Source organism: Oryx dammah, unplaced genomic scaffold (genome assembly GCF_014754425.2).
Source record: "Oryx dammah isolate SB20612 unplaced genomic scaffold, SCBI_Odam_1.1 HiC_scaffold_5, whole genome shotgun sequence".
NCBI lineage: Eukaryota > Metazoa > Chordata > Mammalia > Artiodactyla > Bovidae > Oryx > Oryx dammah.
The window spans coordinates 52,144,291-52,161,691 of NW_024070189.1; the positions used below are offsets into that span (position 1 = coordinate 52,144,291).

Here is a 17,401-nt window from a genome sequence, read left to right on the forward strand (position 1 = left end):
ACTTCACTTGGCATCCAGAATACTAAGCTTGCTTGGTTTTCCTCCTACCTCACCAGCTGCTCCTTCTTTGTCTTTTTACCTGATTTGTCCTCTTCTCCCGTTTTTTTTAGCTGTTGGAGTGCCCCTAGGTTCAGTTGTTGGTCCTCTTCACTTCTTTTACTCCCCTCACTCCTGGAGATCTCATTCAGTCTCATGGCCTGAAAAATGTCATCTGAAAGGCTAATAACTCCCAAATTTCTATCACCAACTCAGACCCCTTTCCTGAACTCTAAACCCTTATTTCCAATTATCTACTCAGTATCTTCAGTTATATGCTGCACATGCCTGAAACTAAATGTCTACTCTTCCCCCAAGATGGCTGCTTCACCCACCAACTTCTAATCTCAGTGATGGCAATCTTTCCTGCCAGTTGGTGAAAGTGGAAACCTTGGAATCAACCCTGATTCTGCTCCTTCATATGCCTATCTGATCCAGCAGCAATTCCTACTAGGTCGGCTCTCAATATACATCCGCAGCGTCACCACTTCTCCCCACCTTCACTACCAACACCTTGGTCTGAGCTGCTGTCATCTCACCTGGATTATCACCAGGATATCACCTGGATTATACTCCTTGACTCCACCTCCGCCCTCTACAGTCTGTTCTCAGCACTACAGCCAGATTGGTACTTGTGAAATGTCAGACAATATTGCTTCTCTATTCTGTACCTCCCAACTGCCTTCCATTTCATTTTTTCCTCGCTTTTTAAAAAATCAGAGTGAAATGTACACAACACAAAATTTACCATTTTAACTACAGTTGAGCCTTGAACAGCTTCAGGGATTAGAGGCACCAACCCTCTGTGCAGGCGAAAATCTGGGTATAATTTATAGTCAGCCCTCCATATCCATGGTCCCTCTGTATCTGTGGATTCAACCAACTGTGGACCATGCCGTACTGTAGTATTTACTCCTGAAAAAAATTCACGTATAAGTGGATCTGTGCAGTTTAAACCCATGTGGTTCAAGGTTCAACTGTATTTTTAAGTGTAGGTTAGTGGTATTAGGTACATTCACATTGTTATCTCACTTTCAGCAAAAGCTAAAGTGCTTGCTGTGGTCTGCAAGACTCTACATTATCTGAACCTCCTGTGTCTATTTGTTTGTTTTTCCCTGTTGGCACTGTCCTAGCCACACTAGGCCTCTGACACATGTGTGTTCCTTTCTTCTCACCATCTCTTGCCTCTGTCTAGAGTGCATTTCCTAAGATACCTACCTGGTCTTCTCCTTCTCCTCCTTCAAATCTGCTCAGGGAGGCCTGTTGAAACCACCCTATTTAAAATCTAAGCCTCCGTCTTATCTCAAGTAATCTTAATTCCCCTTACTCAGCTATATTTGCTTCCCATAATACATAACATACAATGCAATTTGTTATGTTTCTTTATTATTATCTTTTCTCCACAAGTGGAATGTAAGTTCTATAAGGACAGATATTTTTATCTATTTGATTAATTGATGTATATCCAACCTGGAATAGTATTTGACACATAGTAGGTGTGCTCAGTGAATATTTGCTGAGTGAATGAATAGAATGAAGAATGAGTCTATCAATGTTTAGTCTTTTCTGAGCTTTCTATGTTTTGTATTATTCATTGGTATCTAAACTGCTACATGAACATGAAATTGAATATAATGGATTTTCTACATATCCAGTTTTCAGTGGATAGAAAAAAGCAGTAAGGATGTACTATAATGCCTTTGCCTGATGAATATTTATTCAAGATCGGGTCATGCTGATGAGAAAAATCAGCACGTTTATTTATTCTGTCTTTTACTATTTGCCTACTAGGTGTAAAGTATCTATTCAGTCTTTAAAATAGGGACATTATCCAAAAGAGAGTAACATTTTATTCTAATTTTCAAAATACTGCAACTCCTAGCCAGAAAAAGAGGAAGGGTGGGGAAGAGGAATAGAGAGGAAAGAAACAGATATGGAAAGAGAAATACTGATTTACAAAATTGTAAACAGCACATTTGGTTCTGAGACTTTCTATTATCTTTGCTGAGACTATTGAAAAACCATCATAGCATACTACCTTAGGAACTGTTAGTAGAATCTTTATTTTGCTTGACATAGAAATGTCATATTTTAGAAGGAAAAATCTGAAAACATTTTTTATTCTTTTCGTTAAACTTACCTGCTGCTGTTGCTGCTGCTAAGTTGCTTCAGTCGTGTCCGACTCTGTGCGACCCCATAGATGGCAGCCCACGAGGCTCCCCCGTCCCTGGGATTCTCCAGGCAAGAACACTGGAGTGGGTTGCCATTTCCTTCTCCAATGCATGAAAGTGAAAAGTGAAAGTGACGTCGCTCAGTCGTGTCCGACTCTTCGCGACCCCATGGACTGCAGCCTACCAGGCTCCTCCGTCCATGGGATTTTCCAGGCAAGAGCACTGGAGTGGGGTGCCACTGCCTTCTCCATTAAACTTACCTAGAATTTAACAAAGGGACATAGTGCATTTAGTGTTAATTTTGTCCTTTGGAGAAATACAAGAGATTTTTCTGAATGCAGAGCTATGGATGGGATGTGAGTTATCTTAAGTTCCAGTAGTGACTTTATATTGCCCTCTAGACCAAAGCTATCAATAGGATTCTTATTCTGTTGCTCAAAAACTTCATTATAGGGTCTTTGAACAACCTATTCTCTGACATTATTTTGCTGTATCCCAATTTAGCACTACCTCCTAGTCTACTAGGTAGAAAGCTCCTTGAAGGCAAAAACCATGTAGGTATTGTTAGCATATCCCTGGTACCCAACCCACTGATGTGCACATAATAGGTGTTCATTAGAGTCCTTGCATCTCAGACCTAATTGCTCAAAATTCCCTTGCTACTACATGCCCTCTCCCAACTAACATCCTATCCCAGAACCCTCTGTTCACCAACCCATCCACTCTCTTCTCTTCTTACGATTTATAGAAACCTGCCAATGCTACAGACACTTTGTAGGACAAAACCTCTTCTTTACTGATCAATCCCTCTTGTTCTAAAGTTGTACAATACTCACTGTTCCAAATAAGAGCTTCCCCTTGCCTCACACTCCTAAAAAATGTTTTTTACATTCATCCAGCATAAATATTTTGCTCATTGATACTTAGTTTGAGGTTATCCATCTTCTATGTGTTGGTCCACTTAGACATTGGCTTTTCTGGCTCTCATTTGATGATCAATTCAAGGCAAAAATTAAGAAGCATCTATTATATATTAAGACACTAAGCTAGGCACTGGGCTTTCTAGTGATGAACAAGTTCCTTATGGAGTTTATATTTTAGAGACCGGGAAAGGCATTTGAAATGGTTCTGTTACCATTGTAATAAATGGTAAAGGTACGCAGTGATAACTGATAGAGCAGAAGTACAGGGAGCCAGGAGGCTGCATCCCAGAGGGACTTGTCTAGGTCTGGGGAGAAGTCATGCAAGGCTTCCCTTAAAAAGTGACATTAGAGCCAACTCACAAATTCCTTTAGCTCCCACAAGGCAGGTACCATGTCTTCCTGATTTCAGAGCATTTGGCACAACAAAATTTTTGATGCAAGACATGCCAAGACACCCCACTGCCTGCCCAGGAGCTCCTGTTCCCCCATAGACATGATGGGTTTTCTCATCTTGGACCTGGGGTCCCACTGACTTTGAGGTCAGTGCTAGATGATCCCATATTATGTACATAATAGATCTGAATGATTGACAGAATTTGTGTCACCTGAGCACTTAATTACTCCTCTGCTTTCTGAAAGAGTAGGTGACAGATGGTAGACACCTTTCCAGCAGATTCCACTGTAAACCACACAGGCTTGAGGGCAAGTCTGGACTGCTACCGATCTCCCACTGGCTTTCTCTGTACTTAGAGGACTTACAATTTTTCAGATTCCTTTGCCCTTTAGGCAAGTTTTGTTCCACCACCAGAAAAGTCTCTCTTCACAGTTTCTGTGTTGCTGGAACTTGTTTTGAATGAAAGGCAATCTCCATGAACCCACATGTCCTGGGTTGTCTCAGACCTGGTTAGTGCTAGGGATTTGGTCAGTGTGGGGAAGCTGTGTGCATTTTAATGGGAACAGCATGACATTCATTACTCACCTGCCTCCTACCATCTGGATTTTCACAGCTCAGCAAGCATGGTGGGAGAAACATTAGCTGGGAGAAGCTTGGCTCCAACAGAGGATATGGCTAAGTCCATTTGAAGTCATAATTTTATGATGGACACCATGATAAATTGTAGGGGGAGGCATTCTATTCCAGTAAACTGATATCATATTTGAATGGTCAAAAATTAATGCACCATTGCCACACAGGGGAAGAGGGAAAAAACAAACACTTCAATATTGGAAAGTAAGTATGTAGGAAGGAAAATTGGTTGTATAATAGAGGGAAGTGAAAATCTGAGTATGAGAGTTTGTGCCTGGAGGTGGCAGGACAAGAGATCATTTTTTCCAGTTCAATGCACATTAATAACCTGGCCCTGTACACAATGCTATCGGGAAAACAAAGATGGAAAGCCATGTCTGTTAGTAAGCATTCAGATGCACATAGCAAAAAGTCTATCTTGCAGTGGCTTAAACTGCTAGGTATCTTTTGTTTAACAAGTCCAGACTTAGGCTATCCCTATGGTAGGCTTTTGCAGTTAAGTGATGTCACTGGGGACATTGTCCCTTTCTTCCACCTGTCAGACTCAGACTCTTGACCTTAGACTTAGTGCCTCATGGTCACGTGATGGCTGCCACAGCTCCACATATGCTACATAGAACCACATCCAAAGTAGAATTATACAAGGAGTATGTCAATGCAGCCAGAAGGCTTCCCGTCACTTGCTTGCTTCCTTTTATTCTGGGAAGAAAAATTTTTCCCAGATTTTTTGCCTCCCTGCCCCCCAAGAGACGTTTCTGTGTGCCCCACTGGCCAAATTTGGGTCACATGGCCATCCCTAGCCAGAGGAGAGGCTGAGAAGCAATTTGCATTTTCAGCCTCTACAGTGGGACAAGCAAGGAAGAAAGGCAGTGGAGAGGAGCAGCCAAACGAGTGTATTAGCCACAGTGCACTCTCTGCCCTTCATGAGCTTGGTCTTCACGAGCTTGGTCTTCACAGGTATGACGTTTAAACTGTGCCCCTTTTCCAGCACTATGCTTGTGGTTAAATAGGAAGCAGGAGTTGTGATAAAGTCTGGGGAACTGGGGCTGTTAGACCCTCTACCTGCATTCTTTCCTAGAAGAGGACTACCAGCGCCAGACTGAAGTTTATACCAGTGTACACAGAATTAATTATATCCAAATGAAAGGGAATAGATTCAGTAGCTAAAATCCAGACACCAGTTAGGTGACAAAGGAATCAACTCTGGAGCCAACAGAATGTGTATATTCTGTATACTAGGTCAGTATAGCAAGCATGTGGCATGTGCACAGCCTCTTTACTCGCCAATGCCCATGACAGACTTGACCAACGGATCACAACACCCTCCCACCAAGCCCAGCTATGACCTCAGTCTTTCTCAACAGGCAGCTTCTGCCAATAGATCAAAATTGGTGAGCAAGAATAGATCCATTTGCTGTCACTTCTCAAAACTTGCTATTTACTACTATTGTCACTAAAGCGAAGTCGCTCAGTCGTGTCTGACTCTTTGCGACCCCATAGACTGTAGCCCACCAGGCTCCTCCATCCATGGAATTTTCTAGGCAAGAGTACTGGAGTGGGTTGCCATTTCCTTCTCCAGGAGATCTTCACTAGGACCATGCTAAAGGAAAGTGACAAGTAATGTCAAGTTAAGAAGTTAATGCTACTGAACCAAAGACTCAGATGGCATTGCAATTAAAGGCAAAGGGACATTTGAGTCAGAGGGCAGAAAACCTCATGTATAAACCTAGTTTGTGATATAGGTTAATAAAGATATATTGATGAATTGACCTTCCCAGTACTCTAAAAACAAAATTATAAATAGTGATAATATCTAAGCAATAAGATGAAAAAATAAAATCTGACTCCAACTAGCTAGAAGATGATCATTGACTAGAAATTGAACTGAACTATGTGTGTAGAGAAACCTCTGTATTTACACACACTCCTTTGGAAGCTCTTATATATCTGTCAGTTCATTTCACTCCCATAATTTTATTCCTTTTTGAAAACTTGTTCACTGTAGAGAGGCAATATGAAGGAACTTTTTAGGAGGAGGGTGATTAAACTGGTTTGTCTCATGACAGTGATAGTGGATACACATCTAGATGCATTTATCTAAACTCATAAAACTATATGCTGCAAAAAGTGACTTTTATTATATGGGAATTAAAAAGCAAATTTTTAAAAAGTCACTGAGGTAAATGTTAAAATCTTGTATTCAATTTGAAAGTCAATTAACATTGCTTAAAAGTTAAAAATTGTTCAAGTATTTATGATCAAGGTAAAAATAGAAAATACTGAAAAATTAGAAGACTATAAAAGAGTAAATTTAAACATCTGTGTCCTACCCCAAAACAATATCATTTTGTACTCTCTCTGATAGACTTTTTCCTATGATTATTTGTGTGTATATGAGTTAATTACTCTCTTTGGGGGGCTATGTCATGTCGTATTCTAATCATCATTTTGGTATTAATGGAAGTATATACCGCTTTGTGTATGTGCACAGTTGCTCAGTCGTGTGCGACTCTTGTGACCCCAAGGACTGTAGCCCACCAGGCTCCTGTGTCCATGAGATTTCCCAGGCAAGAATACTGGAGTGGGTTGCCATGTCCTTCTCCAGGGGAGCTTCCCCACCCAGGGATCAAACACGAGTCTCTCGTGGCTTCTTCATTGGCAGGGGGATTCTTTACCACTGAGCCACGAGGGAAGCCCACATATTTTTAAACACATAGTCCTAAACTTTACCAGTTTAGGAAAAAATACATTTTAAAATTTAAATATTTTACAAAACTGAGATCATTTTAGGCATACTATTTTATTACCTGACTTTTTAAAATTTTACAATATATTAACATCTTTTCAATGTAACCCTTTTGAACACGATCCCAGTAGTAGAGCAGTACTTGAGTATATCTTGTTTGACCAAAACCAAACTTCCTTTCCCCCTGCCATTTTGATGGGAAATATATTCCAGTGTACTATTTCAGTTGTCCACAGAAAACCTTTTCCAAGAAAATGGATGCTGACTTTGGACTGTGAACCAGAACCCAAGGAGGAGTCCACAATGTTGTAAAGATGGAAGGAGTTGTTTTAACTCCCACTGGGGAGTCTAAGAATCCCGTTTGTTTAATGATCCACAAAGTCAGGGCCAATCTAACTGGAAACCCCTGTGTGCGTGACAAAGGCTCCACAAGTCCCCTCACTGCAGGGGCCACTGCAATTAACCCCAGCATTTCAGCCTTGAAGAGCACCCCCCAATCCTCCACACAAAGTTGCTAGCAGCTACTGCCATTTTGCCCCATTGTCATCAGCTGGAAAACCCATTTCCCATTCTTGCTGGTATCTTTGCCCTGGCAGAAGAAACAGCAGACTCTGCTAGAACCGACCTCCTTGTCAGGAAGAAAGCCAAATATTGCTCACCCAGGACTAGCGCACTGATACAAGTACCGTATATGACCTTACCGTATTATCTCCAGATGTTTCCAAGATGAAAGATAAAACATGTAATGGGCTCTGAAGGCTAAATTGTATTACATGCTTCTTTTAACCCCTGTGATGGATGCTGAGAGGTCAGTGCTAGTGATGTGGTCAGTAAGATCTTGTCCTATCAGAGGACTTGGGTTTAGGTCCTAAGTCTACACTGAGCATTGTTGCATCAAAATAGTCACCCTGCTATTGAACTATGCAGCACCTAATAACTATAGCCAGCCCTGGCATTGCACAGACTCCAGCCTAGTGTGGTACCAGGGCAGTCTACAGCATGAGCAAGAGGACCGGTCCTTCCTTCTCTTCAACTTCACAATCATGTGCATATAAATGCCAAGTCAGTTTCTATTATTCAGGTAAATGGAAATTTTATGTGTGAACTTGTTAGTCTGGAACCTTTGAAGGATGGTGAGATTGATTTTAAAAGTGAAAAACCCGATTTGAACAGTGCCTATTGCACTAGAAATGGGGTTACCAGGCCACCGTCTAGTGGAAATTAAATCAGCACGAACAGATGTGGAGCAGGGCAAACGTCATACCTCCCAGGGCTTCCTTAAAAAAAATCATGTTAACTACACTTGACCTCTATAACTGCTTTTGGCTTCTGCTTTTTGTTTTTAGTCAAAAACATGCACTTCATTCACGTCTTTATAGAACAGAGAGAAAAATGCTCAAGTATATAACTTTTTGCATAATAACGTGACTCGGCTGCACCCTTAAGAAAATGAGTTGTGGTGAATACTTATCATTTAAAGGCAAAATGTCCTCTAATCGAACTTGATGAATTGAACTTTAGTTGAACTTGATGAATTGACTTCTGTTGACCAAGATTTCACAAGACGTTATTGTCTCTGGGTTTGCTGGTTTATTGTTACTGCCATGTCTTCTTTCTGTACTCAACAGAAGTCATGTTGTCTTGAGCAGTGAATGTTTTCTAATTTACACTGCTCTACCAAGAGCATGTTGCAAGCACAAGAGCATTGTATCCAAAGTTTCCCTCTCTTGAAATTGGAATGTGGGGTGATTCATGAGTTTTGCATCAATTATTAAACAGTCACAGATGAAGATACGCAAAAGATGGAGAGGGCAGTAAAATACTCTGGTTACACCTATTGGCTTAGCCATGATAAATGATGAGTCAGGAAACACGAAAGTTCAAAACAGGTATTAACTTGAGTTGCTGTGGCATACGTTTTGAAGGGAAGAAGACAATACCCAGATATAAACAGCCTAGTATACAGACCAGCTCCCTGGCAGAGTTAAAAGCAAGGTAACAACTTGGCAAAAGACTAAGGGATTTCAGCATCGTGCCATGCCAATCAGTCTTTCTCTGACAAGTTCCTCGAGGGAGACATAGCACAATGATAACACTTGGAAAACAAAGCAGGCATTTACATACCTCCTTATATATATTAGGGGACAAACCTGATAGCCCACAGTGCAGAGTTCTAATAATACTGCCTTGGATCACGTGGCTTAGACTTGAGTTTGAATCCCACCTTGATTTGACCCATGTGCATCTTAGAGACGTTTTCACAGAATCCAGGCAGAAAGACAACATGCATGTCATCCTTGGGAGACTGAATTTTGTTTCCCTTGAAGTGACATTTTCTTAGAAACTGAGCCAGAAGCCCAATCTTAGAAAAAGTTACTTACCTCTCCCTTCCAGTACCCGGTGTCACCAAAAGGGAAGACTCGCCTCTTAGTTCAATACACTGGTCCTAGAACCCGTGTAGAACTCCAGCGTCTATGTTCCTGCTGCTGAGAGGAGGGGCTTCAGATGCCCTTAGGCAGAATCTTGGGGCTTTCCTGGTGGTTCAGTGGGTAAAGAATCCACCTGCAATGCAGGAGATGTGGGTTCGATTCCTGGGTTAGGAAACTCCCCTGAAGAAGGAATATGACAACCCACTCCAGTATTGCCTAGAGAATCCCATGGACAGAGGAGCCTGGTGGGCTACCGTCCGTGGGGTTGAAAAGAGTCGGACACGACTGAAGTGAGTTAGCACACACACACACATACATGCAAGCTGAAGCGGAGTCTTAGCCCTAAAGACATGAGCACAGCACTGTTAACTCCCAAGCCTGGGCTCCCATCACCCTCTCATTACTCCCTGCTTCTCTTTCCCTCCGGGAGGGGTCTGGCTCGTTTTTTAGTGCCTGAAAGAACCCTGGAAGTGAAAAGAAACAGCGCTGTCTGCTTTAGCTTCTCCCCAAAGCCAGGAAGCTTGGTGAATAACCTCATTGCTAGCCACTCACTGGAAAGCCAGAGCAGCCACTAATGTGAGAAGTGTCTCCTAACACTCGAGTGTTTCTCAGCCAGGGCATTCTGAGGCAACTGGAAACACTAAACAGGCTTCTTGTCCCCTCTGTACATGAGAGTGCTTTGCTAAGACACGCAAACTCTAACAAAGGAAAGTGGTCGGTCATTCACTCGAGGTGACTGGCTTCCCAGCCTTGCTGGGCTCATCTGCTCCTCCTCGGGCTCCTGTTCTAAAAACAGGTCTTCTAAACTTACATCAGGGAATAGCCATGCAGCTTATTTTGTGTTTCCTTAAGGTAGTGTTCATTTGGAGGGCTCTTCTTGAGTGAATGGATGGGATGTCCAGTTGAGATTGTCAATAAGGAATGGAGTGGCCTTTTCTGGAAGGAGCACTTTAGAGACTAGAAGTCAGAAGCAGGTGACTCACAAACCATTTTAATCCGATAGACAGGATTATATATTTTTTTAATGTCATGGCACTCAAAAAATCATTGGTTGCCAATATATAAAACTGAAGAGGTTTTCATGTAAAGCTCTGGGTTTCCAGCTTCTTTAAAAAAAATATGACATCCCATATTAGTGGAATCTAAAAAGAGATTATACAGATGAACTTGTTTACAAAACAGAAACAGATTCACTGACTTAGAGAACAAACTTATGGTTACCAAGGGGGAAAAATGAGGGGGAGTTTGGGATGGACATGTACACACTGCTATATTTTAAATGGATACAAGGGACTCTGCTCAGTGTTATGTGGCAGCCTGGATGGCAAGGGAATGTGGAGGAGAATGGATACATATATGTGTATGACTGATTTCCTTTGCTGTACACCTGAAACACTCACAACATTGTTAAACAACTATACTCCAATATAAAATAAAAAGTTTTTTTTATAAAAATCAGAATATCTGGCAACACAGTTGGCTTGAGCCGAGCAGCCACTTCTCTTTTAAGAGGAGACAAGCTTCCTACTTCACCTAATTTCCTTCACTCCCCATTCCCTCGTGGCCCTGTAGGATTTGAACCTGCTACCACTGGGGTCAGTCATCTAAGACGCCAGAACAGAAATCATGAATTATTCTTTTAAATGCACCTGGCTTGAAAGTGATTATAGGTTATCCCTTATTCTTTTTTCTTCTGCACAAAGAATGACCATTCAAAACATTTTCATGTATGGAAGAGGACAGTTAGAAGCAAAGTGGAGAATTTCACACTACTTACCTAAATCAATCGGGCATATAAAGAAAATCCTGAAATGATGATATTAAAGTAAGATTTGAGATTTGAATTATTCAGGGATAATTGCCTTAGTTTTCCAGCTCACTGTCTCCCCTTTGCTTTCCTTACATGGACACAATCTTCAGAATGTACCACTGTCAAAGGCCACAGTCATAATTCCCCCGCCTCCTTTTTTATTTTTTTTTTAACTCATTTGCACTCTCGGTAGTGATTGTTGGAGCCCTGTGGGGGAATAATTGCAGAGGAATTAACCTCTGACATTTTTCTAAAAATAGCCCTAATAAATCCAATCATAGGTAATTTACCTGTCCATGTTCCTCCAGGGATAACCAGTATTGAAGAAAGGCTTGGCAGGCTGGCATTCCTTCAGCAATTATCTGTGATCTGAGTTCCTGGCGCCTGTGTATTTTCTCTGTTTAGAGATATACAGTACAAATTTCCCTCTTCCCTCTGACCTCGTGACCCTGTTTTCTCAGCACCTTTCTCCTGGAGTTGTAATAAAGCCCTGCTCTTCCAGAAGGGTGTGGCGGGCTTACCAGAAAAGGCAGAGCATTTCCAGGGTTCCTCCTTGAATTTCCAACTCCTGGCGTTTCCCTGATAGTTCCTCTGAGTTGTGTCCCTTCATTTTTGATGTCTGAGCTTCAAGCATCTCAGCCCTGCTTATCAGCCTTCAGTCCTCATTTAGATTCCACAACTGAACCCCATTTGGGAAAGTTTCTTGTTGTAGAAGAAAGGGGGATGCAGAAGACCATGGGTGGGAAAAGAGTCTGTGGTTGGTAGAAATTATCAAAGAAAATTGCCATTTCCTTGAGCCATAGGAAATTCATTTTCTATTGCCCAAAACAAAAGAATCTGAATGTGCTTTTTCCTTTTGTTCTTTCCAGTTGTTCCTAGAGACCACAGTGCAGTGTGGGCATCTAGGAAATTTACTTCCCCAAGTGCCACTTCTAGTGGCACTTCAAATACAGGACATAAAATCCTTGTAAATTCCACTGCAGAGACAAAGCCCTAAGCCCTTAAATGCACAGAAAAGTACGTCTATTATCTATCGTTTGAAAGTAAGTGTGCAGTTACTTAAATTGCCTTTGTCTTCTTCTTTTCAGCTGACATTATCTCTACGGTAGAATTCAACCACACGGGAGAATTACTAGCGACAGGGGACAAGGGGGGTCGGGTTGTAATATTTCAACGAGAGCAGGAGGTAAGTGGCAGTGAATGCAAAATGCCCATTTTCTCTTCTTTCTAAAGGAGGCCTCCCACTGTTTCTTAATCCTCATGTGTCGCCCTTAACCTTGCTGCTTGGCTTGCAAACTAAAAACTGCCAAAAAGTCATTAACATCAACAGTTGCACAGGCTCACAAAAGCACCTGGAATTAGAGCCTTTTCTGGACAAGGTCTTCCTTTCCAATCCTGGGTACTACACATTCAAAACGACCTCACTTCTCTGAATCTGCAAAATTCCACAGGCACTTGTAGAGTGTAACACCTCCTTTCTCAGTAGGGTTAACTCTCTTGGATATAGAAATTCAGGGACTCCTAACAGAATACCTGGGATAAAAGATACAGCCCTTCCCCAACAGATTTGAAGAGGATAACTTGGGTCAGAAAAGAAAATGTAGCTCCCTGGCTTCTCTGGTGGCTCAGATGGTAAAGCGTCCACCTGCAATGCGGGAGACCCGGGTTCGATTCCTGGGTCAGGAAGATCCCCTGGAGAAGGAAATGGCAATCCACTCCAGCATTCTTGCCTGGAAAATCCCATGGACAGAGGAGCCTGATAGGTTACAGTCCATGGGGTAGCAAAGAGTCGGACACAACTGAGCGACTTCACTTCACTACCAAAGCAAGTGAAATCCCAGAAAATGACATCTGAGCAAAGAACGTGGCTCACACTTTAATATGTGTGTGCATGCTAAGTCACTTCAGTTGTGACCAACTCTTTGTGACCCCATGGACTGTAGCCCACCATGCTGGTCTGTCCATGGGATTCTCCAGGCAAGACTACTGGAGTGGGTTACCATGCCCTCCTCCAGGGGATCTTCCTGACCCAGGGATCAAACCCACATCTTTTATATCTCCTGCATTGGCAGGTGGGTTCTTTACCACTAGCACTGCCTGGGAAGGCGACACTTTACAATGGATGGCACGAAGTTCCCTGCAGCTGAATCCTCTATGCCTTCCAAGCAGGAGTCGTTAACTCCCAGTGAATCTTGAAAAGCCCATTTCTTCCTGAGACTTGGGTTCCACTAGGAATCGCTTCTCTTTTTTATATAAATTGAGTTTTTGGGGGGTGTCTGCTTCTGCTCCATCAAAACAGAATTATGGCCCAATTTGATTCCCTTGGCCTCCCCTGGCATGGTCCTGAAGTTACAGCAGGCCAGTCTGTGTTCAAGTGACTCTCCCATCTGCTACTGCCTGCCTCGGAGATTTCACCCAGTGCAGCATAGCAGGAGGCCCCCCGTGTGGGAGGGAGGCTTCACAAGAGACTTCCCTAGCAATTTAAAGCCTGCTTTGTGCCTCAAAGCCATTTGTATTCCATCTCCCCTCCAAAAAGGGAAGTCTCATTTAGAGGTGATATATTTGGTAATTGCACATTATTTGCAATTAATTTCTATAAGGGCATGGTAATCCCTCGGGGTTCTATATGAATTCAAGTGTTCAGCATTAATTCAGGCACCCAGCCTATTCCATTGGCCCTGGAAACATGAAAATGTGGTTGGCAAGTAGAAACTAATAGCTCTTCGTGACCTGGAATTTTTCCTGCTTTTCTGGAGCTGCCTACTGCTAATTGGTCTGGCACATACTCCACACACTTGACAGTCTGATTTGGATGGTAGCAAATCAAGGCTCTTAAAAATTTATTGTTCAGGTGGACTAGCTCTTTCTGCAGTAAACAGGACAGGAGCAAGTATGTCAACCTCTAAAGTCCTTTTAAAATTGATTTTTAAACCTCCTTCTTCAATTTTTTTTTAATCCAATTAGGTTCATAGTAATGATAAAGAGAAACCAGAGGAGCTGTTTAGCATAAATTACCCAAGGCAGCATGTTGCCAGTAATATTCAGTTCTGTGTTTCCCATTAGCTATTTATAGGTTTTACCTATTTTAATTTGCTGAAATATTTGGGAAGCCTGATTCATTAGTAGAATGGAGGGGGACACATTTTCCAAAGGCGAGTGGTTTTGTTCAATAAGGAAAAAATGTTGAGGATAATAACATGCAGTTCACCGTTGAGTTTTGTGGCAAGGCTTGGGGTTGAATGAACACTGAGCTTGAGAAACACAGACATGTGGCAACATCTAAGTCAGATCTCCTCTCAGCTTCTGTGGGTGACTCCTGTATATGAATGCTCGAGTGACACCATCCTGGAGAATTTGCTTAAAGAACCTCAATACCCTCACAAGTACCTTTAACACGTGGGCATCAGTACCATCACCTATCAGTAAATTGAGGCTTGGGTTTGAATGTCCAGTATCCACCCAGAAATAGTTTTTTTTTTTTTTAATTTAAGACTTTAATTAAGAGTCATGTATCTATGACAAATGCCTAGTAAGACCTGGATCTGAATTTGTGCACACAATTTTCCCAAGCCTGAATCTTGAGGCTCTTGGTCACAAGATCCTAAAATGCAAACCTCCCCTCCATCTTTCCCTTCTTCCGTTTCTCTCTCTCACACCCTCTTCTCCTCCTGTCCACTTTTCTTCTTTCTTTTGCCCCTTTCTCCACACCTCCCCCGCTTCATGTTCTGTTCTCTCATTATTTATTTACTGTGTGCACTTTGCATAATCAATGCTGAGGGAAAGCCAGCGTAAAGTCTCATAGTTCTCCCAAGGATCTGCATGGCTTCTCTGCCCTCACGTCCGTTTTTTTACTCATGATGGGAAAAGGAGAGGGAGAGATCTGATCCTAATGAGCTGTGTGTCATTTTAATATCTCTGAGCCTGTTTGGTCCATTTCCCTGCCCTGGGCACCTCTCAGAGATTCTGTGAAGATCTGATGAGTTATAAAAGGCCAGTGAGGAGTGCAGATGCTACAGTTCTGTGCTCTTCGTAAAGGATTGATATGCATCTATATGGACATCAGCATTGGATGACTCACTCCTGAGGGTGTCTAAGACATCCATTAGGACACAAAATATTATAACATCTATTGATTTTAAAATCATGTTGTTGGGACTTGCCTGGTGGTCCACTGGTTAAGACTCCATGCTTCCACTGCAAGGGGTGTGAGTTTGATTCCTGGCCTAGGAAGTTCTGCATGCCATGTAACACAGTCACCTAAAAAAAAAACTAGTGTCCTACTTCAACTTCCATTTCTACATATATTTTATGATGTACACCCTATGTCCATGCAGCAGTTTATGTATATAATTTATAAATAAAAATATGTAAATATTGGAGTTGTCAGTATTTACCACCAGAGGTGCACAATCAAATGGCATGAGGCCACTGAGCTAAAGAGCAACCTGTGGTCAGCATAGTCCTGCCCTCAGCCCACTCGGCCATGGTCTGCCTGTCCCACCTCTCATGATCCTGCTCAAAAAAAGAAGGAACTGGTGAATTTTCAGTTGGCTTACGTGATTTAATCTTTGGTGTGTGTGTTTTTTCCCTTCTTACAGAGTAAAAATCAGGTTCATCGTAGGGGTGAATACAATGTTTACAGCACATTCCAGAGCCATGAACCCGAGTTCGATTACCTGAAAAGTTTAGAAATAGAAGAAAAAATCAATAAAATAAGATGGCTCCCTCAGCAGAATGCAGCCTACTTCCTTCTGTCTACTAATGGTATGTGAAGGTGACTTACCTTGTTTGGTGTTTTCAGAGATATAGTCAGCAAACCATATATTTCAATCTCTCTTAGCCTCCATTTTCCTTTTTACCTTGCAAGCTATTGAAAAACGTAGAAACCATACTTGCAAAATGCCTAGCAGAATGCCTGACCGAGAATAGAAACTCAGTAAATTGTACTTACTCTTTTTTTAAAAAATAACAAATTTATGACCGAATTCTGTGAGATTTGTTATCTGTATTTTTTGACAAATGCAGATTATTTCCAGGTGTTTTTGGAATGTGACTTCCTGTCTTAAGATTCACTGAATGTTATTCTGGGAACACGTTTCAGGAAACGAAACATACTGTCCCTGTATGTTTGGCACACTCAATAGAAGTTATTAATCCCTGAATATATCTGGGGGTTTGGAAAGCAGATGTCTTTGACACAAGCAAGCTCCCTACTAGGAACATAGGTTAAGAAGAGAGGAAGGAAAGTAGAGAAAGTGAAAGTCACTCAGTTGTGTCCAACTCTTGACACTCCATGGACTATATAGTCCATGAGACTCCTCTGTCCGTGGAATTCTCCAGGCAAGAATACTGGGGTTGGTAGCCATTCCATTCTCCAAGGAATCTTCCCAACCCAGGGATGCCATCAAAAAACGGATCAAGTAATGGTTTCTTCTCTTTTTCCCTCCACACTTTTCTTACATCATTTATTGGTTTGGGGGGGAATTGATATAAATGGATCAGAGAAAGAGAGTGTTGGGGGTTGCATAGAGAGCTCAATTCTATACTAATCTTTAAGCTTTTATACAGTGGAATTACCAACTCTAAAGGTTTTTAATACCCTACTTGAAAGAAGCCGTCTATGCTCAAAACAATTCAGAATAAAATCAAATACAAAAGGGTGCTAATTGAATAGCATAACAATTAAGAGGATTAGTACACACAAATTAAACACCCTCTGCCAAACAAATAAGCTGGAGAAAGGCTTATTTCATCATCCTCTGTGTGAGTCTCTGAGGAGTATACATTTAAGTATAAATCAAGAAACATTGGGTTTGCTTTTTGCCTATCTCCAGCATTTATTAAGAAAGGGTAATACTCATATGTCAAGATAAAAGGCAATGCAGACTGTGTATATACAATGATCAAGCCTATATTAACATTTTTAAAGACTGAAATGAAACACACTGAAAGATTTTTCGTGAGTAATCTTATGCATTATAAGTGACTTGTCAATTTGTTACTTTTATTGTTTTCATTTTCTAAGTTCTTACAATTTTCATTTTAATTTTATGGTAAAAGAAGGAAAGTTTTTAATGTATATGAAGCCCCCAAATCCCTCAAATGTAAAAAGCCAGTGTATAAATCTATAAAGTAATGGTTCTGAAATAGCCAGCATAGGATTATTCAAGCATAGCTTATCTCAACATGACCAGATCTCCACTCATCTGTTCCTCCAGATTCCAAGTAATTTAATTCTTCCTCATAACTGTATTTATTG

General features: G+C 41.5%; 1 protein-coding gene across 7 annotated transcripts in view; it reads left to right on the forward strand.

Annotated features, from left to right (window-relative positions):
- The window catches only part of PPP2R2B (protein phosphatase 2 regulatory subunit Bbeta), a 482,191-nt gene that overhangs the window by 337,454 nt on the left and 127,336 nt on the right, over positions 1-17,401 (forward strand). For all 7 annotated transcript variants that reach the window (XM_040239786.1, XM_040239787.1, XM_040239792.1 and 4 more), the window contains 2 exons: positions 12,231-12,328; positions 15,741-15,906. In XM_040239786.1, the coding sequence (XP_040095720.1) occupies positions 12,231-12,328; positions 15,741-15,906 (264 nt within the window). The remainder of the gene's footprint in view (positions 1-12,230; positions 12,329-15,740; positions 15,907-17,401) is intronic.